Here is a 26,852-nt window from a genome sequence, read left to right as displayed (position 1 = left end):
TGGGGACATTTGCATTATTTTTTCTTAGATTCCTAGGGGAGGATTTGCTGGGTGTTTTGGTGAGTTTTTGTTTAACTTTTTATGTTATTTCCAGAGTGTTCTCCAAAGTTGCTATACTATTTTATGGGTTTATTTCTTGACTCAATTCTCTTCTGCTGACCTGTATGCTTTCTTAGCACCAGTACCACACTGGCCTTATTACTGTAACTTGATTCTTTTGTAAGTTTTGAAATCAGGTGCAGTAAGGCCTTGCTTGAAAGGCCTGCTCTGTTGCCCCCAGGACCTCATGTGTCAGTGATAAAGTTTTCCATACCCTCTGTGTGTGCAGCATTATCAATATCATCATCCAAATCAAATTTTGGGCGCATTCCTCCCCCCACTGCTTCTGTGAGGTGACCATGAGTCTTCCAACTTTGTTCTTTTTCAAAATTATTTTGTCTTTCTAGGGCTTTTTGTTTTCATGTCAATATTAGGAGGAGCTTGTTTGGACCCTCTCTGCATTTCTTTAGATATTCTTTAATTTTTCTCTGTGTTGTTTTGTAATTTTCGGTGTGCAAGTTTTGATCTTCTTTTGTTAATGATATTCCTAAATGTTTTATTCTTTTTGGTTTTACTGTAAGTAGAATTGTTTCCTTAATTTCATTTTCAAGTTATTCATGCTAGTATATAGAAATGCAACTGATGCTTTGTATATCAAATGTGCACCTTGTGTCAAAGCTAAACATGTTTATGGGTTCTAGTTTGGGTTTTGTGCGCATGTAGATTCCATGGAATTATCCACATACAGGATCATGTCATCTGTGGATTAAGATATTTTAACTTTTCCTTTGCAATCTGTTAGATATTTTAAATTTTTTTCTTGTTGTACATCTTAGAAACTTTAGTACGATGTTAAATAGAAGTGTCAAGAGCAGACATCCCTATCTTGTTCCTGGTCTTTGGGTTAAAGTGTTCAGTCTTTCAACATTAAGTATGATGTCAGCTGTGGGTTTTCACAGATGTTCTTTATCTGTGAATAAGGAATCTGTGAATGAGGAAGTTCCCTTGTATGGAGATTGTTTCTTCTGCCAACTGGAATATTCCCTTAAAGCCCCCTAGTGAATAGTTCACTGCAGCTGTAATGCTTTTCTATTGCAGATTTTTAAAAAATATCTGTTCTTTTTTGTAATTTCTGTCTCCTTCTTTAGATCTCTATTTGTAGATTTATTGTTGTCATATTTTCCTTTATCTCTCTAACCTGGTTTTGTGTGGTTTTTTGAACATATTTGTAATAGCTGCACTGAAGTCTTTGCTACAGAAAATGTCTGGTCACACTCAAGGACGGCTTGAATTGAGTTGTGGGAGTTTTCCCCTTATAATAGACATACTTTTGTGATTCTTTACCAGTCTTGCTAATTTATTATTGAAAAAATATTTTGTTGCAAATATATTGCAGCAACTCTAGATTGTGAATTGTCCCCAAAAGGTTGCTCTCATTGCTGTTTGTGTGCTGAGAATGTTGCTTAGGCTGAATGTGTGACATTATCTCCTCTATTGTTTGTGCCTGCTCATGACTCTCCTGTTTTCTTTTTTAATTATTTATTTTTCAGCCTAGCTTCCTGGGGATCACCTCATGTCTACATAGCTTAGTGGTAGCCATGATTAGATAGGGATTGTGGTCAAGTGCTTTGATTAAGACTTCCATCCTTTGCCAAATCATTATGTTGTATGTATTGGGTAGCACATTCATATTTTAGGCAATTTTGAGTCTTACCCAGCTTATGCATTTTGTGAGGCCCTTCATGTTTGCTCTGCTTATGTGTATGGCCTCAGAGTCGACTAGCAGTGTTTGGCTGGCTTGGGCTCTTTTAGGTCTCTGCTAAGCATGCACACAGCTTCAGCCAAGCACATGCTTGCTGCAGCCATAACCACAACCACAGAACAGTAGAACCCCTGGCCTTTCTGCTTGCACACCATACAGCTTGTCAGCTCACATTCATATCACTTCCCACCCCAGATTAACTCAGCTCCTTACACTTTGTAATTTTACTGCTAGTCCTAATGGGCCATTCTATCTTAGAAGAACCTTCATGCCCATGGAGCTGGATATTGGGAGGTGGGTGAGGAATGGGATCAGCTCCAGGCAAGAGCACCAATGTTGTTTCCTGAAGTCAGCAGTTTTTCAAGCACAAACACTTCTTAGATTACTGTATGCCCGTGGACGTTTCCTGAGGGTTGAAATGGCTTTAGTTTTGTTGTTTTAGTCAGTTTTACATATGATTTTCAAGGAGATTTGTTAACCTCACTTGACCATAGCCAGAAGCCCGTGCTAGATTTCACTGTTAAATTAAGCAAAGCATACTTTTAATTAAAAGTTTGTCTTCAGTTAGGACACTGACATAATTCCAAGACATGTCAGCTTGTTGTGGCTCAAATACCATTAGCCTGACATGTGGAAAGGAAGCCCAGAAACAGGAAGACTTGGTAAAACCACCTTCCACAGACTCGTTTCAAATTGAGAAGGTATTTAATCTATCCCAGCGTCTCTAAGATTTATAACAGTTTAACAGGCTGGCAATGAAGACTTCCAATAGTGATGTCCTTATCTATTTATTTTACCACAAATTTCACCTGAACTCTGTGACAATTCTAAGTTTGAAAAGTGGAACATAATCTTTTCCTAACAGTGTCTGCTGTTCATTAGCTGTACCAGACTTGTTCTTGGCTGTAATGCACGTAAACATTCTCAGAAGAAAAATGTCCTATCTGAAGTGTATTATCTGACAAGAGGAAAACAACTGTGAGGCAGGCTGCTTCCTTTGTGTGTGAGAAGGCTCTATCCCTCACCTGCTACCTTGTCTTCCCATGGATCCTGTTTTATGTCCCTACCCTGATTGTGAGAGTAACACTTGCCTTTTGGAAAAATGTGCACAGAACAGCAATTACAGAACCTGTGCTTCAAACTCTGCGGCCACATCAGTGCTGGCAGTTCACTTTGTTTCCTGCTCATTTTGTGTTTGTAATTTCACATAATCGTGGCCATACCCTGTTTTAATTTAAAGAAATTATAAACTCAGTCATAATATGTAATGTTGTACATATTATGGAATATCCAGAAATGATTTGTCACCTGGTTATTTTCATCTTGTCTTTCGGATTTGCATATATATCTTTACTTTTTTTATTATTATAAATATGATCCTATGATATATACATTTTTAAAATACATATTTGCCTTTATTTATAACATTAGCATTTTCCATGCTGTTTTAAACTATATAAATATAATTTTAAGCAGATATTAAATATCTTCCGGAAATATAGTATTTATTTAACTTTTCCTCTCTTCTCACACATTTAGACTTTGTTATGATTTTTAGGAGGAAAGTGTGCATAATTCAAATCAAGTATTATTTCATTAGAGATATTTCCTAGAGAAATAATACCAGTGAAATAGCAGGATTAAATGTATGATTAACATAAGGCTCATGAGGCATGACCCACAATGGCTAGAGCATGTAATAATGACCACCTGGGATTGCCCTTGGCATTGGGAAGTCCTCACCACTCTCATTCACTGGGTACAGCGACTTTTAAATTTTTTTTTAAATGGTGTGTTTCACTAATTTGAATTAAAATGAACTAAATTATCTTGTGAGCTCCTTCATTCAAACATGAGTATTTACCTTAATGCTTCATAGGAAAGTTGTGTGTCTATCAGTTTTCCTTCTTTATTCATTGTGTCCTTCAAGAAAAACTCACTTGTGTGTAGTGGCAATGGTGCGGTCTAGGTGGAAACAGACCATTGATTTGTGCAGGTCAGATCATCCATCTGTGCTTGTTGTGAGAATGGACCAAATGACAGAAGTGTCACCGGGAGGGGCTGTGGGAGGCTGAAGTCTAACCAGAAAGAGCTTCTTATGGTGGAGAAAGGGGTGAGGAGGGTCTGTAGGGTTTGGCCTTGGGACACAAATCTCAAGAAGTAAGAGGTGTGGCCACAGTTAGAATATCCTATCTCAGGAAGGGAGCCACATTCATACCAGACCCACAGATGATGCCTAAGATGGATGTAAGCATATAATTTACCCTAAGAATGTGCCCTCACCTACACATGCTAGACAGAACCTATGGCATGGGGCCCATGCTCATGGGATCAAGGCTCACCCAGAAGGTGGATCTCAAACACAGACAAGGGGAGTGAAATCTATGGTGAGAATGTGCTGTGAGGTCAGACTGTGAAAGCCTAGGGTGCTGATCTTAGCAATAGAGTTATACTTTGCCAGAAACTGAACAGATTGGATCCTGGGACTGCGCCCCCTCTCTGTTGTGTGCTTGGGTGGGGTGGGGGTGAGGACACTTTCTCTTTGTGCTCACATTGCTGAACAGCCGTTCTCTGCTCCACCCCCAGCACACTTATCTGATGTGCATGACTTCTATGGAAACTTGCTTTAATTTTGACTCTACTGTGATTTGTTCCTTTAGAGGGAGTGAGATGACTCAGTCTATGACATTCAGTGACACAGGTGAACTCAGGGCCTCCATAAGGCTATGTTCTTGTGAGGGAAGAAGCACCTGCTGTTGTGATGTCTATAGTCCACCTGTGCTGGTAGCTTCATGGGCACAGGTCTCATGTCACCCTGCCTACACTGACAAAACGAGACTGAAAATAGGAGCCTCAATAAATAACCTGCCATGGAAAAGTGCAGATCCTTGCAGAATGTGGGGGATCACTTAGTGCTACAAGAAGTCTGCTTGCTGTTTCCTTCAGAACAGTGTCATTGGAGTGGACTGAGGGAGCAGCGTCTCAACAGTCCTGGTCATATGATCCCGACTCATGTAGCAGGTGCTGGAAGGAACTTGGTATAAAATAGGGGAACCCCTCACCCACAGCCTCACAGTATGTTTGATGACAGGAGCATTCTTTCCATTAGCTATGGCCTTTTGGAACTGAGCAAAGTCAGCTGTGGTTTAACTGTTCTTACTTCATCTTGCAACACCCGAGCCACCACTTGCACAGCCCCAACCAGCAGGGGCCGGTTTGACTTAAAACATTTTCCACGAATCAACCACATTTGACAGAGCACGTCGACAAAACAAGCCTGAGAAAATAAGGCACCATCACCACACCAGCACCCTCCTGCCCCCCCACACTGTCTCCTGCACCACCACCTTCCCCCTCTCCGCACCTCCCAGTCCAGGGCAGCCCAGATCCAGTTGGAGAAGGTAGGTGCTAAGGAGTTGGAAGCCACAGGAGACGCTGCCTAGGAGCCCCAGCAGTGACATCAGCCCCATACAGTTTTCCATCATTTGTTATTTTCCCCTCCGTACTTCCATGCTTTCCACGTACAGAAACAGGTCCAGATCTCTAAGTAGAGGCTCAGACATTTGTCCTAAGAGGTCTGATCACATTCTTGAGAATCAAGGAGTAGATAAAAATTGTTTCCTCTTTCTTGTATCTGGTGGGTCTTATGTTGTTTCCACTTGGGAACCTCTACTTGGTTTCCAAAAGCACAGAAACTTAGGCTGATTGTAAATAAAAAAAGATCCTTCTCCATTTTATTTTTTTCCTTTTTTTTATTTTATTATGTTATGTTAGTCACCATACATTACATCATTAGTTTTTGATGTAGTGTTCCATGATTCATTGTTTGTGTATAACACCCAGTGTTCCATTCAATATGTGCCCTCTTTAATACCCATCACCAGGCTAGCGCATTCCCCCACCCCCACCCCTCTAGAACCCTCAGTTTGTTTCTCAGACTCCATAGTCTCTCATGGTTCATCTCCCCCTCCAATTCCCCCCCCCCTTCATTTTTCCCTTCCTACTATCTTCTTCTTCTTCTTCTTTTTTTTTAACATATAATGTATTATTTGTTTCAGAGGTACAGGTCTGTGATTCAACAGTCTTACACAATTCACAGTGCTCACCATAGCACATACCCTCTCCAATGTCTATCACCCAGCCACCCCATCCCTCCCACCCTCCACCGCTCCAGCAACACTCAGTTTGTTTCCTGAGATTAAGAATTCCTCATATCACTGAGGTCATATGATACATGTCTTTCTCTGATTGACTTATTTCACCCAGCACAATACCCTCCAGTTCCATCCACATCGTTGCAAATGGCAAGATTTCATTCCTTTTGATGGCTGCATAATATTCCATTATATATATATATATATATATATATACCACAACTTCTTTAGCCATTCATCTGTCGATGGACATCTTGGCTTTTTCCATAGTTGGCTATTATGAACATTGCTGCTATAAACATTGGGCTACACGTACCCCTTCGGATCCCTACATTTGTATCTTTGGGGTAAATACCCAGTAGTGCAATTGCTGGGTTGTAGGGTAGCTCTATTTTCAACTTTTTGAGGAACCTCCAGACTGTCTTCCAGAGTGGCTGCACCAGTTTGCATTCCCACCAACAGTGTAGGAGGGTTCCGCTTTCTCCGCATCCCCGCCAACATCTGTCATTTCCTGACTTGTTAATTTTAGCCATTCTGACTGGTGTGAGGCGGTATCTCACTGAGGTTTTGATTTGGATTTCCCTGATGCCGATTGATATTGAGCACTTTTTCATGTGTCTGTTGGCCATTTGGATGTCTTCTTTGGAAAAATGTCTGTTCATGTCTTCTGCCCATTTCTTGATTGGATTATTTGTTCTTTTGGTGTTGAGTTTGATAAGTTCTTTATAGATTTTGGATACTAGCCCTTTATCTGATATGTCATTTGCAAATATCTTCTCCCATTCCATTGGTTGTCTTTTCATTTTTTTGACTGTTTCTTTTGCTGTGCACAAGCTTTTTATCTTGAAGTCCCAATAGTTCATTTTTGTCCTGTTTCACTTGCCTTTGGTGATGTTTCTAGGAAGAAGTTGTTGTGGCTGAGATCCTTCTGCATTTTAAATGACACATTGTTTTATGCTAAAATATAAAAACTTCTACTGTAGAAAGATTCATTCGAAATGGAGAAAAATAATCATTTATTTCTTCACCCATGAACCATGCATTGAACATTTTGTTTTATACTCATGTTTGTAAAAATATACACACATATATAAATGAGTGTCATACTTGTTAGTATTACTACTTGTAGAAATCATGGTCAAAGGACTGGACAAATATTGCACCCCCCAAAAAGAGAAGTAGAAATGGACTCAATAGTATATGAAAAGATGATTATCCTCATCAGAGAAAAGTAAATTTAGACCATGATGAGATACTATTTTTAACCTGTCAGATTAGGAAAATCAGTGATGTTTGACAGCATTTTCCTGATACTCACCTACATCATGGAAGAAGTGTACAATGGTACTATCTCTAGCGAGGTAAGTTGGCACATACCTGTTAAAATGACCAGTAACTACATCTGAAGTGACATAAAACAATATTATATTTCAGCATATTTTATAATAGTAAAAGATTGGAAATAATCCACTGGTCTACCACAGGGAGCTGATCTTATAATGTATCTTATAAAGTATACAATCGCCAATGAAATACTCTGCAGCTATCTGCGTGTTCTTTTATAACGACATAAAAATAGCACAAGGTTATATAAGTGAGAAGTGCAGAATAATGTATGTCATTACTACCCATGTGTTAGAAGGAAGGAAATTAGATCTATATGTATTTACTTATTTTTTTATAACTAAATTCATATTTGCCTAAATAAAAACTGGAAGGATGGGCAAGAAACAAAAGTGGGACCTGTAAGATTTGGGCAGGTAGAGACAGTGGTTGGAGCAAGATTTTGTGTTTCAATTTTTAGAGTGTTTTGATTTTGGAACCACGTGAATGTATAATCTAACAATTTTAGTAGGGTCCTGCCATGGATATTTCTTCAACAACACCTTCTTTTTTTTTTTTTAAAAGTTTTTATTTATTTATGTAATCTCTACACTCACTGTGGGGCACCAGCTTACAACTTACACTTCATTCCTTCCACTGAGCCAGCCAGCTACCACATCAATATCACTTTCTGATTAATTTCCATTTCTTCAACAATCTACATTTTTGTGTAAATGCATACTAGTCCATCATACAACATCATTTATTTTATTTTTTTCATTTCTTCTTGGGTGTTGGGCTTAATTTGGGATTGCGGTAAATGGTGCTATGGTGTTGCATGTAAATCTGATTGCATACCTTGAGGGTGTGTGTGAGTGTGTGTGAGCAAGTGTGTTATCTATTATTTCTAGGTGGAGCTGCCAACAGTAAATGCTAATGCTGTTGAGGACTCGCATGTACCCAACAAAATTAAATCATCACATCTACACAACTCCAGGAGACAGAGCACACTGTATCTTCATTTTACAGATGATAAAATTATGGCACAGAGAGTTCATATAGCTATAGACTCAAGCCCTTGGAATTCAGAGTTCAAGCACTTAACCCTTCCAACACCCCACCTTTCTGGTGTTAGTGGGGCTCTCATGGGGTTCTTGTGAGGTCAGGAACATGGTGTCTGTGAAACACTGGGATAGGTCTGAACACACCTGCAAGTCATGCGACATGTTATACTGTTGTCACCAGAGCATCTTAAACCAAATGAATCTGAATCTGAAATCTTTGAAAGAGAAATAACTTGGACACCTTCATTGGCTGTGGCTGCCCTGGGGCCGGTGCCCCAAAGAAGGAATCATAAGGACTATCTCAGGGAAAGAATTAGAAATGTGGAATTGACCAATATTACAACCAGTGTTGAATTTGAAGCCTCAGTTGTCATGCTGTCCCTTACCTTGGACTCTCAGTTAGATTGTACCAAGTGAAAGAACATAGAGGCAAATGTACACTTTTGATTGTTTTTATTGTGCCTATTATGATAAAGCAGTACAATACTAAGGTAGCAAAGATGGGAGTCCAGATGTGTAAAATAAATGGTTTCGAAGCAATTATCTGGTTAAGGAGCCCCAAGAGATGCAACTGGAAGCTTTGTGTTGGCTGTGCTCAGAGACATGAGTACCAGGTGGCTGAGGAGCTGGTGGACATTAAGGAGGGAGTGGTCCTGAAGCCCCTGTGGATGGTCCCCTGGCCCCACCCCTGAGTCATGGCAGAATTTGTTCTTGTTGTGGAGTGAAAGTTTCTGTTTACCCAGTGGTTTGTTAACCTGTTCTGCAAGAATGACACAAGAGAAAAAAACACATTTGAACTGAAATATACCAAACTTAGAGAGAAAGTCCCACTAGATGCACAGCAGACGATTTTAGGGACAATAAACAATGGAGACAAGTGGACCCTTGGTGCCACCATATGTTAGGAACTCTTCCCATTGCCACAGAATGCTGGTCTCCCAAGCAGACAGATGGCGATGATGCTGGAATAGACCAGGCTCTTGAGGAGGAGGAGGAGGTAGGTGTAGTAGGAAGAGGTGTTCATGAGCTGCAGCTGCAGGGTATCTAAAAGAAGTCATTTATTAGTTTCACCTTCTGTTCTTTTGAAGGGCTAGGACTTATTAATGGGAGAGGGGTCACATTATACATTTCTGATGACCTAGGTTGAAGTGATGCCCCCACACCAGCACAACCTGACAATAAACGTCTACACCACCAACAACCACCACCACCATCACCAGATAACTCAGAATCCAGGTTTCAGATCAAGTCAATCAACAACCTATGGGAAATTCACTTAGAACATTCTAAAGTATTAAAAAGTAAGGCTGATGAATCGATCTGAAAAAGCATTGGTTAAAAATAGCTTTTACCATTTCTTCACCCCCACCACATCTGTAAGTAATAATATATCTAATATGCTTTAATCACTAACTAAATGGCAGACATTTAATTTGAGAGGTTTGTGTGCAAAGCTTTAATCTTACTTAATTTTTCAATAACCTAGGAGATTATTATTTTCATTGCCATTTTACAAATAAATTGAGGACAGAGAATTGATTTGCCTGATGTCATACAGTTAGTAAATACCACCAGCAAGATTTTAATCCCAGCAACATAATGTTCAAGAACACATTCTTACCTACTCTGTATTTCTGTACCTCCACGTGTAATAAATACTCCTGACAACAAAGAGTTAAGCATAAATATAAAGATGAATTGCTGATTTAGAAGCATCTTAGCCATTACATCTTGTGCATTGCTGAGATTCCTACCAAGGGTACAATCAATGGAAATTTGCTTGTGTTCAAGGTAGGGTGGGTGGGAGGTTTTAGTAAAGAGAGCATTAGTTGTGATGAGCACTGGGTGATGAGTGGAAGTTTAAATCACCATATTGTATACCTGAAACTAATATCACACTCTATGTTAACTAACTGGAATTTAAATAAAAACTTAAAAAAATAATAAAATAAAAAAGTGAAAGAAAGGGGCAAATCCAAATTCTCTGCAATTTTAGGAGGTCAAACTCGCTCCCTTGTCCTTCTTGAATACCTTTATTGTAGTTACGATGTTATAGGATAATTGCATTTATTATCCTTTGAGGTTTTGCAGGAAATACATGATATCAAGAAATAATTAATGCCAATGATAGCGGGCCAGATCGGCTACTCAATGAACCATCAGGTTGAGTCTGTTCTTATGGAAATTTCTTTTACGTGTTTATCTCCAAAGAGTCAGAACTCCAGAATCATTAGCCCTTGGTGTGGAAAAGAACATCAAGTGATGCTGTGCTCATAATTCTTTGACAAAGGGCCCTTGGTCAAGTAACATGTTAGCTAAAGTCTAGAGGCCCCTTGATATGGACATGGAGGGCAGATCAGCAGGGCTAGAGCCAATGGTCCTTGTACTTTCTTATTACATATGTTGGAATAAAAGTCCTGAAGCTAGTACTTATGTGTCAGCTAAGTGAAATATCCTATGTTAGACATATGTGACCTTATGTCTTCAATTACTGAATGAGGCATTATTTGTGTTATTTCTGCTTGGCTCAGAAAATGTAACTACTGTACTCATATTCACGTAGCTAAAAATTAAAGGACTGGGGTTAATGTCCAGTCTGTGGCATTTGAAACCTTGCACTTACACCCCCTCCCCATGTGTGCACCTGTCTCAGGGCCTTAGCTTTGGGATATCTTGATTTATGACAAAAACAGAATAGAAAACTGAGTAAAGCGTATGAATTGTTAATTCAGATGGTCTGAGTTGAAGCCCCTGATCTCACTGTGTGGTGGTGCAAGGGACTTAATTAATTTTAGCTCATTGCCTCATGTGTGAAATGGGAATAAAATCCTTCACAGTGAGTATTAAGGGAATTAAACAAAATGCACTCACAGTGCAGCACAACACCTTCTGTACAAGAAGCTCTCAGTGTCGGTTCATGTTATTAACCACCAGCAAGAACAAGGACTTAAAAATATAGAAGCAACTTGATATCATGTTTTCCTCAGTCAGTAGAAACAAAAGCTACAGAAAAAATGAAGTCCATTGTTGAAAGAATTCAGAGCACATCACTGCAACCCTAATTTATAGTTCTCTCACACCCAAACCTGCATTTACTGTGTGAAGATGACTCCTGAGAAATGATGGATTGACTTAAATATCACTCAGTCTATTTTGCAAGATCCAGCCATTCTGAGGTTTCTCCCTGAAGCCTGGGAAGTTCAAAGGTTAAATTGATCTGCAGGAAAAAGTGCTATAGCATAACATAAAGGCAAACATAGACAAAATCTTACCATCTTTATATCTCACAGAAGGTTTTGTGGAGTTTATAGCAGCAAGCTCTAAAAGAAATGAGGACAAGTATTCAATTATTCATATCCGTTATTTGACAGGTGTCTGTGTTGTGGATAGATGGATAAGTAGATAGATAGATAGAATTTGTCAACCAAGAGGGGAGAGTCATTACTAATATGAGCCCCACAATTCCAGAACTGATTGTTCTGAGTATATAATTCAGTAGATCAATTCATATATTGTATTTCTGCACATGAAGATGTTGAAGTTCATGAATGATACATTTTTTTCTTCTTTTCTCACCACTGGAGGGTCATGTCTAAGACAATTTTGTTTTCCTTCTGTGCTCATAGCTCCCAGCATAGTGCCTGCTGCACAGTAGGTGTTCTATAAATACTTGTTAAATGGAAAAATAACTAGAAACATTGGCTGCTGTACCGTCCTCAGCACCCACTGCCTACATGAAGGATTGCTACCAAAATGAATTCATCCAACCCTAGAATGCACGGCAGAATCTTACATGTTAGAAGGAGTCTGGTTTAGGTAAATTCCCCTTCTAAGCAAAAGAAAGGGGCCCTACATTTCCAAATCATGCATGTTCCTAGTATCCTCAACTCCTACACATGATTTTCTGGAGTGAGGGGTGGTGTTTGTGGACATGACAACAATCCTAATGAAAGCCAATACCTATTGAGTGATCATTACTGTGCCAGGCACTATGTGAAATGTTCACATGTATTAGGTCATCTGATCCCCCCAGTGACACTAAAGTGGGCTATATTCATGTTAGACATGAAGAAATAAGGTTTAGAGAGTCGAAGTAACTTGCTGGGAGTCATACCAGTGATTGGCAGAGCCAGCATTCAAAGGAGTGAGGGTTTAGATGAACTAGAGCATGTGGAAAATACCTTGTAAAACAATCCATAGAAATGGATAATAAGTCCACCATTGTAGACTCTCAGACATCATCTCTTCCAGTATCTTAATTACTCTTAACAAATGACCCTTCTGTTACAGAAGTTTAACATTTCAGTCCACTTCTTTCAAGGGATAAAAAGATGGGCCAACTAATAATTATAGTTTTCTGAATATATAAAACTGAGGTGAGGGTTGTACTTCTTTACAGTGTAAAAAACAACAACAAAAACAAAACCCAACATGCACACAAAGACAAAAATCCTTGAAAAGATCATTGACTGTTGGATGGAGGAAGAGAGTCCCAACATGTTTTGGTTTATCCTTTCTCTGCTTGATGTGTCCTTGTCCATACCTATATGGTTCTGTTATGCAAATCGTTCACTCCACACAATCTTATTTTGGTACACTCTTAACAAATAAATCTGAGCTGTAGGCTTTGGAGTAAATCCCGAGAATAAAAAAGTATATATAATCATGTTTGGTGTTAAAATATTCTCAAGAACTGACTTAAAGTGTCTTAAAATTCCCTTTCTTTTCTATAGTGGTTTTACTCATTAAAAGAGAAATAAAAATTTCTAATCACCACACATTGATTGACTGAAAAACATTCTCTCAATTTAACATGTAACAATGTAACAATCTCTCAAATTAAAATCTGTGGGTGTACCCTAGGTTTTTTTTCTCAATCACGTTGATTGAAAACTTGGACCAGAATAGTTTTATCTTTTCCAAAATTACTTCATGGATTTGGGCTTCCATGTTTTATATATTCTTAGCTTTCATCAAAAACAAAAAGAACAAACAAAAAACTAACAAGAAACAGCATTAGAAATTTGCTGTAGAAAGGCATTAACAGAAATGCCCTCAATAGCTTTGTTGCTATGAGTAGATCTTGGGAGACATTCCTTTCAGAAATTAATTCCCAGGTAAAATACATCATGAATAAAAACACCTCCCTTTTCTATTATCATCACCATAGAATGTAATATAGTATATTTTTACTTTGATCACTATAAAAATCAATACCTAAAGGACTTCAGCCCAGTGGTTACATTAAACTTGTGTTTTTCTCATTTGCCTCCTCTCTGTTTCTTAGTGGTAGAAATAAGAAATTAGGGCTGTCTGTAATCTTACACCAGTTATTAGAAAAATATACATAAATACAATAAACAGATGAATAAATGTATCCATCTCATGTTTTCAGAAACAAGCATTTTCACTGACATTATTGCGCTTCTTCATCACATGCCAGGAGAAAGGAAAGATAAGTGTTCCACCCTAATTTGATTGTTGGAAACACTAAGGATCCAAGAGGATAAAGATTTACTTCAGCAATTCAGAGTGGTACACTGCAAAGGTCTTTGCATGTTTTGTTATGTGTTTGTTTCCCGCTGCTTCCCAAGGGCTTATGAACCGCAGGGAAAGTACAGATTGGTTCCTTCTCATGGTCCCTCTGGGGTCTTGGTCTGTGATGTTAATGCCAGGACTTGACTGAGTCTAGTGAGTTACTGGACCACAGCCGGGTCAGGGCACCTTCAGCTGTCTGCCCACACTGTCTAAATATGTCCAGCATAAGCCCCAATGAGGTTCATTTGGGACACAATGCCTGAATCATGCCTGAATCACAAGTGACCCTGAGTGATTAGGAAAATTATATTCTCTCTACTGTAGTGATCCTCCTTGGGGCAGTAGTTCGTTCTGCATCTCTACCAGGCCTGGCACACACTAGGACTGCAATAATGTTTGCTGAGCAGCTTTACCAATGGTAAGGAATATATCCATTATGTAGAATGGAAGAATAATTGTACACATTAGCTTCACCCAATCTTTATTTACCAAACTTCACCTTAGAGTGGTATATAAAATTCAAATCTGAGAAATCTAAGACCATACTAAAACCATAGTGACCAAATTATTGTAGCTTCTATCTCATTGTTTATGGGTTATACTTTGTGTAGAGCAAGACTGAAGTGAGAAGGACTTTGACCGCTGAATAGAATATTCCTGAAAGATGTATAATTGTTCTTATTTCCTGATAAAGTAAGATCATCAAAAGTGGTTCTTGAGCATTTATGATTTGCGAGGTTGCTAGGTGCTTTCATGTGTATTGTTTCATTTAATTCGTACAATGATCCCCAAAAAACATCACTGTGAACTTCATAGTTGGGATGATGAAACTGAGGCAAGAAAGACTAAGTGAATTTGTCTTTTTCTTTTTCTCTGTATGTTCCAAAGTCCATTTTACTTCAATTCTATGGGAAAATAGCAGGACATTTATGCTACCATTAAAGGTAACATCATCAATGAAAGGTTTCTATTTGTTTCTTTTCATTAGTATTTGACAGAAAAGGTGGAATATTTCCTTTGGGAAGAAAAAGGTACTGGAAAGTTGCATTCATATATACACGTACATACCTTTTTTCTGTGAAGGAAATAGAATCTCTTGATCAACTCCTCCTTTATTCCGCTCGTGTTTGACAATACATTTGTGTTCTTTATCCACTGATGCTCCAGTCACGGTCAGCCAGCTGAATTTCATGTATGTGTTATTAGTCTTCATGGTGTCTCCCTGCTGTGATTTCAGAATTGTTTCGTCATCCCTTTCTTTCCAATCTATCTTAATAACATCAGGGAAAAAGTCCTCAAGGAGACAAAGATATGTTCCAGCCTTATGAAGTCTTCTTTCAGCAATTGAAGGAAGGAAAATTGTGGGCTTGGGAGAAATGTCTGCATCAAGGCTTCTATCTGTGGGTAAGTGGAATAGCAATTAGAACATTATTAGAGAAACACAAATTTTGTGTGGTTGGAACCACCCAGCACAGTGAAATGAGGAAATTTGCCATAGAATTAGTGCTTATCTCAGACCTTTCATCCACAGTGGGTTATGAGGGACTGATTGTCCTTATTTTCAGTGGGAAAACAGGTACAAGAAGTCATGTAACTTGCTCAAAGTCACAACACTTAAGTGGCGGAGTCTGGATTAAAATGTGAGATTTTTTGAAACAATACATAGTCACTTGTCTGAGAATTCACTTCCATGTGTCCTTGACAATCTATCAAGTTGACCTTTAAATCTTCAAATTGGATCCCAAATGCACTTCTGAAGTAATGGAGGTCCCCTACTTGATTCCTGATTTTACAAAACATCTCAATCTCACATCTGAACAACTCCAGGATTTTAAGTAGGATAATGTTTAAAACTGCACCTCCCAAATATTTACAATGCCTTGAATTTAGAAGCAGTGGGGCAGTATTTCCAAAACTGCTATTAGAAAGCTGATTTTTTTCAGAAATGCTTTTGTATTAACTTTATCAAGTAACACACATCAGAATTTTGTTTTGCTTTGGAAAATGTTCACTGAAAGCACATTTTTGTATTGGAATTTCATTTGAGGTTTATATATGACTAAGATGACACCATATTTTGACTCTCAATGTCTCCCTTTAAAGTTGAATCTGCCCTAGAAAGCTGCTAAATGGTTTTTAGAACCCCACAATATCTGTGATTTCACCTGTTGAATAAAGTATATATATAATTGGTGTAATGTTAGAAGTATGGTTCCAGAGTTTCTTGCAGACATAATGTCAAATATATAACAAAACATCTTTGATTTTAAAGGGCGTGTCACTTGAATACTGGTATGTTACTTGATTATGCATTTATTGTTAGTGATTAAAATTATAAAAGTTAGAATCCTTTTAAATTTATTTCCAACTGAAATGCAAGTGCTTTACTGATATTCTCTTAGAGCTACTTTGGAGTTAGTTTAGTAATTCAATGGGCAGTTTCTTTAGAATTCAATGAGAAATTGGATTTCTCATTCGAGAAGTAAAGGAAGAAAAATCTTTTCTGGGTGGCTCATAGTACTCTTTTTTTTTTAGGAAAAAAATTCTTGAGAATGTCTCCTTGTGTAGCAAAGCTCTTATTTTCATACTAAATCAGTAACAAACAATGAGCTTTTATTCATGAATAAATAGAATTAGGTCATAACGTACTTATTTTAACTTTATATATCTTGTGCATGGTGTAAATACTATTTTATTGATTATAATATTAAGACACCGTATATTTCTCCAATGATATATTTTGCTTTTAATTTGAAAAACATATTAGATAAAGAAGATTAATTTTTCAATTGTATGATATTATTTTTTCAATTATGTGATATTTACATAATTTTAGCCTCTAGTCAATATATTAAGGAATCTAATTTTCATCTTAGAAACTTTGTGTGTTTTTTTTATAGGAGTACTTCTGATTCATTATAGTAAAGAAATTGAAAATCAACTGATGAACTTGAAAAATTTCTGGATGGTAACACACTGGTTTTACCTCCTGTCCCTTTTCTTTAACTAGACTCTTGATGTTTTATTCTTTTCAGCATAAAATGAATCTTGAACTTCCACAATTTTCTCAGTGGAATGTAAGTTGTGCATTAAAATAGTGTACTTGATTAAATATGGTTAGTGCCTATATTTTGGGTAATAATATTACATAGTTTTTCCTTCAACATTCTTTTTAAAATGTATTAACAGTGATTTTTATGGCCAAAATCATTTTTATGATGCATAAATTAGAAACCAGATTCCAAGAAAAATAAACCTGTCCAATACACTTATATACATTCATTTGCATAATCACAAAATACATTGGAGTTAAATTGCCGGAGTTAATTTATATTTTATTAAGATGCAGCAGTATGAATTCTATATAAATTTACCAAATGTCAACTACATTTTCAAGTGCAAGTGTAATATTTCAAACCTGCATATTGATGTTGATTTAATTATTCTCTATTTTTTCTGTTATTTTTCTTTTATTAAATACATAAAGCTATTTCATATTTGAATATGAATTTCAAATTTATGACATTTCTAACTTTATTTAAAATACTAACTGTATTTAAAAAGTTTAAACTTTTTTCTAATAAATGTGAGCATGAAGGCCAAACTTGTTGGCGTCTGACCATGTCTGCCGAAGGTCACCATCTGTGAATGACATTAAGTGTCATGGTGCCCACAGTAATGATGCAGTGGGAGCATGAAATGTGCTCGTTTAAAGACCATTTCTTCCATTTTATAAAGTGGATGTGGAAGGCAATGCCCCACTCTTTCACTTCACATTCCTCCTAAAGGACTCATGCACTGAAGTCCTTTTCTCATTTTATGGTGGGAGAAACATAACAAATTTGAAAATGTAGTGTACTTCATCACATTTTCCCCCTACCTTTGAACATAAAATTTGACCCTGTGTTTCTTGATAGATAATCACAGGCCTTTTTCTTCTGCTTTCCTTAGTGCTTTTGATCTATTTTTATTTCATGGCCTAACTCTACTTGTGTATTTTATTTTAAGCCTTCTCAAATAGATTTTAGAAATAGGTAATACAACTAAATGAGAAATATTTTGTACATTAGAACTTGTTTCTTTTTCTGCCCCAGAGCTTGATAGTTTGGTAAGGTCTAACCCAAAGATGACATGAAAAATGGGAGATGTTTGCAAACCCTGCTCTGAGATACAGACACAAAACATGTAGAATTCAAACACACTGAAATGCCAGAGCATAAGGTGAAGCTTTCATTCTCTGCACACACAGCTAAGACCCATAGACTGGAGAGAAAAGGTAAAGTATTTACCCTAAAACATCCTGCAAAACAGGGCTACTAACTCACTTTATCAGCAGATTATTCTCATTTTATGGTGGGAAAATCACTGACCATGTCCCAATTTTATGATAGCTATTTCCATATTTAATTTCATATACCTTAGCACCTTCCACTTGAGATTGTTGTTACATCAATAATAAGAATGGATAAAAATCCAAAATGTTAAAACAGTAACAAGTGTCATATAAAGTTTTAATTTTTTTCTTTATTTTTCTCTTCCAATTTTTTTCATAATGAGCATGTATTATTTTTAAAATTTTAAGAAAGCAATAACCAGATTATACAGAAAGTGATAGATCTAGATTCATAGTCCATATTCCTCTTTACACCACACTCTTCTCAAAAACATCTTTTCAGGAACTCGTGAATTATGTCTGTGTCACCAGTATTAAACTTGATTGCTAGAATTCACATTGATTATGTAGTCAGTTGGAAAAAAGAGCACCAGAAACTTGCTTTTCAATTTATGAATTCATTTGTACCTATTTTCATAACCATTAAGGAAAACTAAATATATTTCTTTCATTTTTTCAATGTTTTATCACCTTTGTGAAAATTCTTTGAAAACTTTTATTTGACTAGACCTAGTACTCTAGAAACATCCTTCTGAGATATTCTCCCTCATTCAGGCAAAATTTCATCTTTAAGGCTAATGAAAAATGAACAAATTTACCAGACTGATGTGGGGGGGAAACCTAGCTTATGACATTTTTAAGTGCGTTGCATAGTTAAATATTTTGATAGTTGATATTCATCATCCTCTGACCAAATGAAAGTTTAGCAATTTTTGTTCATTCTTTTCCATTGGTTATTTTTGGAATCACATAAATAAGATATACAGTCTTCTTTACAAAACTTTCAATACAGAAATCCCAAATGGACCTAACATTTCCTCCTCTTAGGGACCTGCAGTTGCTGCAGCTAGTTAGTCCTTGTTAATGTTCTCCATGCTAGCTCAGGCAGCAACTACCTCCAAGGACTGGGATGGAGTCACCAACCTCTCCAAGGATCATGCTGCAACTTGTGACCAAACTGGGACCAAATCCTAAAATTCTGAGCCAGCACCAGCACCTAGCCTGCAGGCCCTGCATCACCTGCCTTCCTTCCCTACCTTATACAGAAGAATGTAAAGAAAATTTACCTGTAATCCTGAGCTGTGTGCCAGGACCAAGCACTTTGTTGCTGCTCCAGCCATACCAATCCCACTATCTGAAAAGCTCTTACAAAAAACTCCTTTTGTGCCTCTTTTAAAATAGTGCCCATATTTTTTCAATATTTATATAAATATATAAAAATGGACCCTGCTAATATTTTTCTTTTGAGAAAGAAAGAGGGTGCAAGCAGGGGGTTGGGACACAGGGAGAGGGAGAGAGAGGGGAGAGGCATGACCAGCAGGCAGGGAAATAATTATCTCACAACCCTGTGATCATGACCTGAGTCTACATCAAGAGCTGGATCCTTAACCAACTGAACCATGCAGGAGCCCCAAACCCTGCTAACATTAAACAAAGATGAACCTGAAGCAAAATCACATTAGATATGAACTGATGAACTGACCCCTCTCTGCCTGGTCAGCTTGGTTCTGTCTTTCCCGTCTTACTCACAGGGGTTGGAGAATATGATTTTACCTTTTCTCACCATTTTCCTGAAAGTTCTAATCTCTTCCCTTAAAGGGTTTTCTTCTATGATAACACTTCTTTTACTGGAGTGTAATTTACAGTTATTATTTCTTTAATTTTCAAAGAAGAAAAAAATAGAAATAATATATTTAAGTATTTAATAAATGAGTGTTCAGTAGTTTTACAGGATTATTTTATTTGCTTATATTGAGGGGTGGGGATATCTGGTTTAATTGTAAAGTAAGTTCTTTCCAGAATCTAATTCCCACTGATACGAGACCGGATAAGTTGTTACAGAGTTTGAAATCATAATGATCATCTCTTAACCTAGTTATTCCTGAAGGACTGCTCCCTTGAGCTTGAAATTACCCTAACAGTTTCCAGGGAATTGATTTAAAATTCTGAGTTGCTCCATCAGAGGATCCTGTTTGTTTTGGTCTCTCTGCAGCTGTCCCAGCAGGAGTGCAAAGGCAGCTCTGAGTTATGCAATTGAGTCCTGCATGCAGTACAACTCTCCTTCCCCTTCTGTTCTTCCTCCCATGTGCACTTTCTCGCCATCTCTCTCTCAAATAAATAAATAAATAAATAAATAAACAAATAAATAAAATCTTAAAAAAATATGGCCTAATGTTTCTAATATCACATAATGGTCTAGACCACATTTTTGGAATGGACAAGTCTCTATTGGATCCCATTCTTTGCCATAGTAACTAGCCATGTGATTTTAGACAAAAAACTGAACATCTCTAAGCCTCAGTTTCCCCACCTGTGAAACTGGAAAGAGAAGATTTTCTGTATAGGGCTGTTAAGGAATGAGATAATTCACTAAACTAGTCAGCATGGTAACTGACCCTCAATAAATCTTAGCTAATATTATTGTTCCCTTTACAAGGACAGTGAAAGGCCTTTTTATCAAATTCTTCCAACAAACATATGAATTTTATTTTTTTTAAATTTTTATTTATTTACTTGAGAGAAAGCATGACTGGGGGGAGGGGCAGAGACAGAGGGAGAAGCAGACTCCCTGCTAAGCAGGGAGCCTGATGTGGGGCTCTATCCCAGGACCCTGAGGTCATGACCTGAGCTGAAGGCAACCGCTTAACCGACTGAGCCACACAGGTGCCCCAAATATGTGAATTTTATAAGCAATAGGTATTACATAAATTAAGAAAGCAAAAGAGTTGATGAATCTAAGATGTTCTGTGTCTCTGGTAGCCACAAGCAGAAAAATGTGGGACCCAATGAAGCTACAATCTAGAATAGTTGTCCTCTAGACTGGAAGCTTTTTGAGGGATGAGACTGTGTCTTGTCCACCCTTTTATCTCTAGCATCCAGTACAGAAACTGTCTTCAATAAACATTTGCTGAGACAATAAATGAACAAACAAAAATGTAAAAGCATGCAGACAGACTCTTTTCATGGGTTCTGGAACTGAAATGGTTTACTGAGTTCACAAATTCCATTAAACTAGACCATCTCTGAGCAATATCACAAGAGCCACAAGCACAAGTTTTGACCAGTCTCAGCCTCCCCTCTGAGATGCTACAATAATAAGTGAGATTTATTGATGTTCTACAGTCATTTGCTCTAAGAGTTATTTTTTTTTGCACTTCTCTTAAAAAGAGATCAAAGAAATCATATATTTCACATGTTATTAGAGAAAGATGCACTACCATTAAGAAAGGAGCACTATTAATACTAGAGGTAGTTAAATAAAGTGTTTCTCACTTAAGAGACTGTCTACAAGAACAGCATGTTGAACCAAAAACTCACACCAATGGTTTGTAGACACAGTCCTAAAAAAATTTTAATTTCAATCCTGAGTATATTTTAGTGTGTGTGTATTTTCTAAAAGTAGTATTTCAATCTGCTTGCAAGCAGGGAAATAAATAAATCATTTGCAAAGTAGTTTTCTTCCCACTAGAATGACCAGTAGCTGCAAAATTGCTGTCCATATGCTGAGGTGATCCTATATTGTTTTTTTCTAAAAGCATCTATCAATTTTTCATTCACAGGATCAAAACAAAACAAAGTTACTTACCTGGGGGAGTTACTATGAGCTTAGTTCCTTGTGCAAATATCTTGATCCAGCCTGAGTTATCACACTGGTTAGAGGTTCTACGAAAACATCAGCCTTCTCCTGAGCTTCACGGCAGGACCAGCAGGTAGAAACCTTGTACTGGCAATTCTGATCTTCTGGATTCCCTTGGAAGTCCTTGAATACAAGCTCATAGCATCTGATATTTTATGTTTTCCTGGGATTAGTTGACCCAAATGTCTGTTTTCCAAGGAGGCAGTAATCACTGAGAAGTGCTGATAGAAAACAAAAACAATAAAAGCAAAAGAAAAAAAGAGAGATTGGGAGTAACGGGTCAACCAACTATTTATCTACATTATCAGGAAAAGTATTCAGTGAATTAAGAGGTTTTGATTTCCAGGTGTTCAATTGTGTGAAACTGCTCAGAGATGCATCAAAGGAAAAGCCCTTCTGTTCTCACAAACACCAGACCAGCTCTGTTAGCAATATGGGGTTATATTTCTAAAGGAGGAAACTTCAGTAACCCAAATGCAACGTACCAACAGAGATATACTTGAGAAATGTGATCAATGGTCTCCATTGTGTTTTTAAATATTTTATTTATTTATTTATTTGAGAGCAAGAATGAGATAGAGAGAGCATGAGATGGGGGAGGGTGAGAGGGAGCAGCAGACTCCCTGCTGAGCAGGGAGCCCGATGCAGGACTCGATCCCAGGACTCCAGGATCATGACCTGAGCCGAAGGCAGTTGCTTAAACAACTGAGCCACCCAGGCACCCAATGGTCTCCATTTTGTAATAATCTACTTTTACGACTTGGCAACATGATTCTTTACCACACCATGCAAAATGAGAAAATAATTTGTGTAACATTATTTTTCCTGGAATAAAAAAGAAATATGTAGAGAAGTCCATCTCCCATGAGATGATAGATTTCGATTTAAACCAAAATTTGAAAACACGATCCATTTCTCTGAAATGTTGAAAGAAGAAGCCTCTTGGAAGCTATTCTGTGATCTTCAGAAATGCATTTGTAGCCCTACTTCTGTGGTTAACTAGCTTTGGACAAGACATTTGCCATCCCTGGGTTCCCACGTCCCATTTGCTGTGTGGGCATCAGGCTATAAATGTCCAAAGGGCCCTTCCTGTGCCAACAGCTTATGAACCTCTGATTAGGAGCAGGAAAGGGTCTTCTGTGGTTGCTCAAGTGAGAAAGGAGTTGAGGGTTAGTCATAGAGAAGGATTTCTTACAGTTTCCTTCTGATTCTGTGATACTGTGAGATCCCTGTAGGCACAATATCAGGTGGCTTCATGGGATGTGAGGACTTGATTGACTATCAGGTAAAAGACTCTGTTGTTTTTCTTATCTGTGACTAAGCCAGAATTGGGCTAGTCTTACAGGTGATATTGGTTGAGCCATATAGAATTCATTTCAGGGGCTCTTCTTCTTTTAGTGGGTACCATGCATAATAGCCTTCTCCAAGGAAACCCCAGACAGCTTGCAATGTATGTGCAATGTTCTGTCTGGTGTTGGGGTAAAGGAAAGTTGATTCTGAAAGATTCTTATTTTGATGTCTCCATTTGAAATGCAAGGGGGTGAGATCAGATGTACCTGAACAAGTTGACAGTGGACATAAAAACAGTGAAGATACAAGAAAAGAATATATTCAACCAACAAACCCAAGTCAAAGACCCATATATCTGTGGGGTTGGCAATGCAAGTAACTAGTCAGAATTCTCTACAAGAGGGGGCATGCATCAGGACTGGGGAGGCAGTGGCAGCCTATATTCTTCAGAGGCAAGGATGGGGGAGGAAGGTTTGTTTTAAAAACCAATAAAAGACCTTCTCAGTAAGATCTGTCTCAGTGTTATTGATTATGTTCCTGGTATAAAGAACTATCAGATCCCAGAAGATCTCACCTAAACCCCATGTTATAAAAATTCATTGTTATATTCCCCTTGGGAGCAACATCCTCACGTTTTTTCTTTAGGTTTTGCTTCAAACACACCTATCCTTGAGCTCTTTTTCACTCTCAAGAGATTTTCCACCATATTTTGGGAGAGTGTGTGGAACAATATGGCTATTGTGAGAAATGGAAGAAAAGTCTTATTACTTTATGTAATAACAAATGAGACAATAATCCCACAACTTTATTCAGAAGTATGTACATTCTATAGATCAGTAGTTTGTAGAAAGTTCCCAAGGCTTGGTGAATATTAACAATTGCTGTAGCTGTTGCTTTAGATGCTAGGATGTTTCTATACTCTGCTATGAACGAAGAAAATTCTTGGAGGAAAAATATCCTTTGGTTTATTACCCTCAACTCTTTTCCTATTCATAATTCTCAGCTTTTCCAAATAAAGCAAACTCTACTATTGCTGGGAGGACAATGTAAAATGTGCCCTTTAAAAAAATCCCTGAGTTCCTGTGTTAGCTGAGATGGTTCAGTGAAACGGGAGTGAAAATTTCCCGTTTAGTTGTAATGGGAAAGGACACTGTGATGTGTTGACTCTGTGCTAGACCTGTCCTGTGTGGAGCCTCCTTCAGTCCCCAGCAACCCTATGAGAAAGATGGAGTAACTTTCTGGATGGTGCTGTCAGTTAAGAGGCTGAGCAGGAATTAAACCCCAGGGCCATGTTACTTCAAAGGCCTTATATCTTCTGTCATTCGTTCATTCATTCATTCATTCAAGTCAGCACACCATTTGGCACATTGGATTTAGTTTCCTTCCCCGGGAAACTGATCATAGATGGGGAAGAGGACACTAATTAGGACACCAGAGAGGTCACTAACAAAAGCCAACCTAAGCCCCAGAGAGGTAAATAGATGATAAAGTGATCTAACTAAAAGAAACAACATAGATTGGGTGCTTGGGCTCCTAGCTCAGATCTTGCCGAGGACATAGATGCAGGAGAAAAGTCCTGTAGAGACAGTAGCCAGGTTCCTCTGGGAGGTACAAAGGAGTGTGTATGTGTTTGCAGGGGTGTGGAGTTGTGGGAGGGTTTTTGTTCAGTGGCTGTGGAGTATTTCCACACAGTGTATCCCAGCAGGCACAGTAATACAGCCCAGCATCTTCCTCATTAACTTGGTGTATCCTGAGACTCGCTAGCAAATCATTTTGCCGTTTCCTGGCTTCATATCTTTCCTCACTAACACCTTGTTCATGGACCACATTTTCATTTGAGGAGATATACAGAATTCGTTTTAGAGGCTGGTCTGGCTTCTGTCGGTACCAGTGAATATATACATTATTCCTTAAGCCACTTGTTTTTATTTGGCATTCTAAAAATGCTGTGTTTCCTTGTTTCTTGGTAATGGATGGTATGAGTTGTGTTATTAAAATGTCTGCATTTGTATCTGAAAGGAAAACAAAAACAACAATTAGCAAAATTTTGACATTCCTTAAAATCGTACACATTTGTTTTCTATCAGTGAAAAGCTTGAGGTCTGCGGTTTACATTTTCTTCCTGAAGAATTCAAAGTCATGGTGGAATTTATCAGCCTGGATTGAATGACTTTTGGGCTTTCTTCTGCCCATAATGGCTGACTTGATTGTCCATGTTTTCTCTCCTTTCTTCACTGAGTGAAATCTCCAAAGGGTAAAGGCACTTACAGCTCCACAGGGAGGCCACCAGGATGACCTGTGGTGGGAGCAGCATCCTGCCAGCACTGTCAGGAGAGGTAGTTGAATACTGGGCTGATCACAGAGCAAATCTGAGGGATGATTTAGAGAGGAAGTGGTGCTCTGCACACACAGCTATGACTCATAGACTGCAGAGAAAGAGACCCACAGTATTTACCACAAATCATCCTGCAAAACAGGACTACTAATTCAATTTATCAGTACATCTCTCTCATTACTGTGTGATTGTTACCATTGATCGAAAATTAGTGTAAAGAAGCCATTTTCTTGGTAAAGGACTATAGTCCTTCATTTGTTCAAATCAGAGAGTGGGAGAAGGAGAGGGGGAGAGTTCTTATAGTTTTCTTCTTCTAGTTGTTACGATTATCTGCTTCTCTCTCTCTAACATGCCCCCTCTCTCTCTGACCCTGTCTCTCTCTCTGTGTATAAATACCACATCTTCTTTAGTCATTCATCTGTCGATGGACATCTTAGCTCTTTCCACAGTTTGGCTATTGTGGACATTGCTGCTATAAACATTGGGGTGCATGTACCCCTTCAGATCCCTACATTTGTATCATGGGGTAAACACCCAGTAGGGCAATTGCTGGGTCATAGGGCAGCTCTATTTTCAGCTTTTTGAGGAACCTCCATACTGTTTTCCAGAGTGGCTACACCAGTTTGCATTCCCACCAACAGTGTAGGAGGGTTGCCCTTTCTCCGCATCCCAGTCAACATCTGTCATTTCCTGACTTGTTAATTTTAGCCACTCTGACTGGTGTGAGGTGCTGTCTCATTGAGGTTTTGATTTGGATTTCCCTGATGCCGAGTGATGTTGAGCACTTTTTCATGTGTCTGTTGGCCATTTGGATGTCTTCTTTGGAAAAATGTCTGTTCATGTCTTCTGTCCATTTCTTGATTGGATCATTTGTTCTTTGAGTGTGGAGTTTCATCAGTTCTTTTTTTTAAGCATTATGAGAAAGATTATATTTATTTATTTTTTAATAATTTTTTATTGTTATGTTAATCACCATACATTACATCATTAGTTTTTGATGTAGTGTTCCATGATTCATTGTTTGTCCATAACACCCACTGCTCCACGCAGAATGTGCCCTCTTTAATACCCATCACCAGGCAAACCCATCCCCCCAACCCCCTTGATCAGTTCTTTATAGATTTTGGATACTAGCCCTTTATCTGATATGTCATTTGCAAATATCTTCTCCCATTCTGTTGGTTGTCTTTTGGTTTTGTGGACTGTTTCTTTTGCTGTGCAAAAGCTTTTTATCTTGATGAAATCCCAATAGTTCATTTTTGCCCTGGCTTCCCGTGCCTTTGCCAATGTTTCTAGGAACAAGTTGCTGCAGCTGAG

General features: G+C 38.0%; 1 gene segment (V, D, J or C); it reads right to left on the bottom strand.

The window, feature by feature from the left end:
• Positions 1-8,804: 8,804 nt before the first annotated feature.
• LOC112824777 (T cell receptor gamma constant 1-like) lies at positions 8,805-23,906 on the bottom strand. The segment is given in 5 exon segments: positions 8,805-9,386; positions 11,615-11,662; positions 14,949-15,278; positions 21,860-21,936; positions 23,833-23,906. Coding segments are annotated over 5 exon segments (672 nt in total).
• Between the last annotated feature and the right edge of the window lie 2,946 nt (positions 23,907-26,852).

Source organism: Callorhinus ursinus, unplaced genomic scaffold (assembly GCF_003265705.2).
Source record: "Callorhinus ursinus isolate GAN/ISIS: 27379988/994484 unplaced genomic scaffold, GSC_fseal_2.0 scaffold12, whole genome shotgun sequence".
Classification (NCBI taxonomy): Eukaryota; Metazoa; Chordata; class Mammalia; order Carnivora; family Otariidae; genus Callorhinus; species Callorhinus ursinus.
This window is presented reverse-complemented; position numbering and strand designations above follow the sequence as displayed.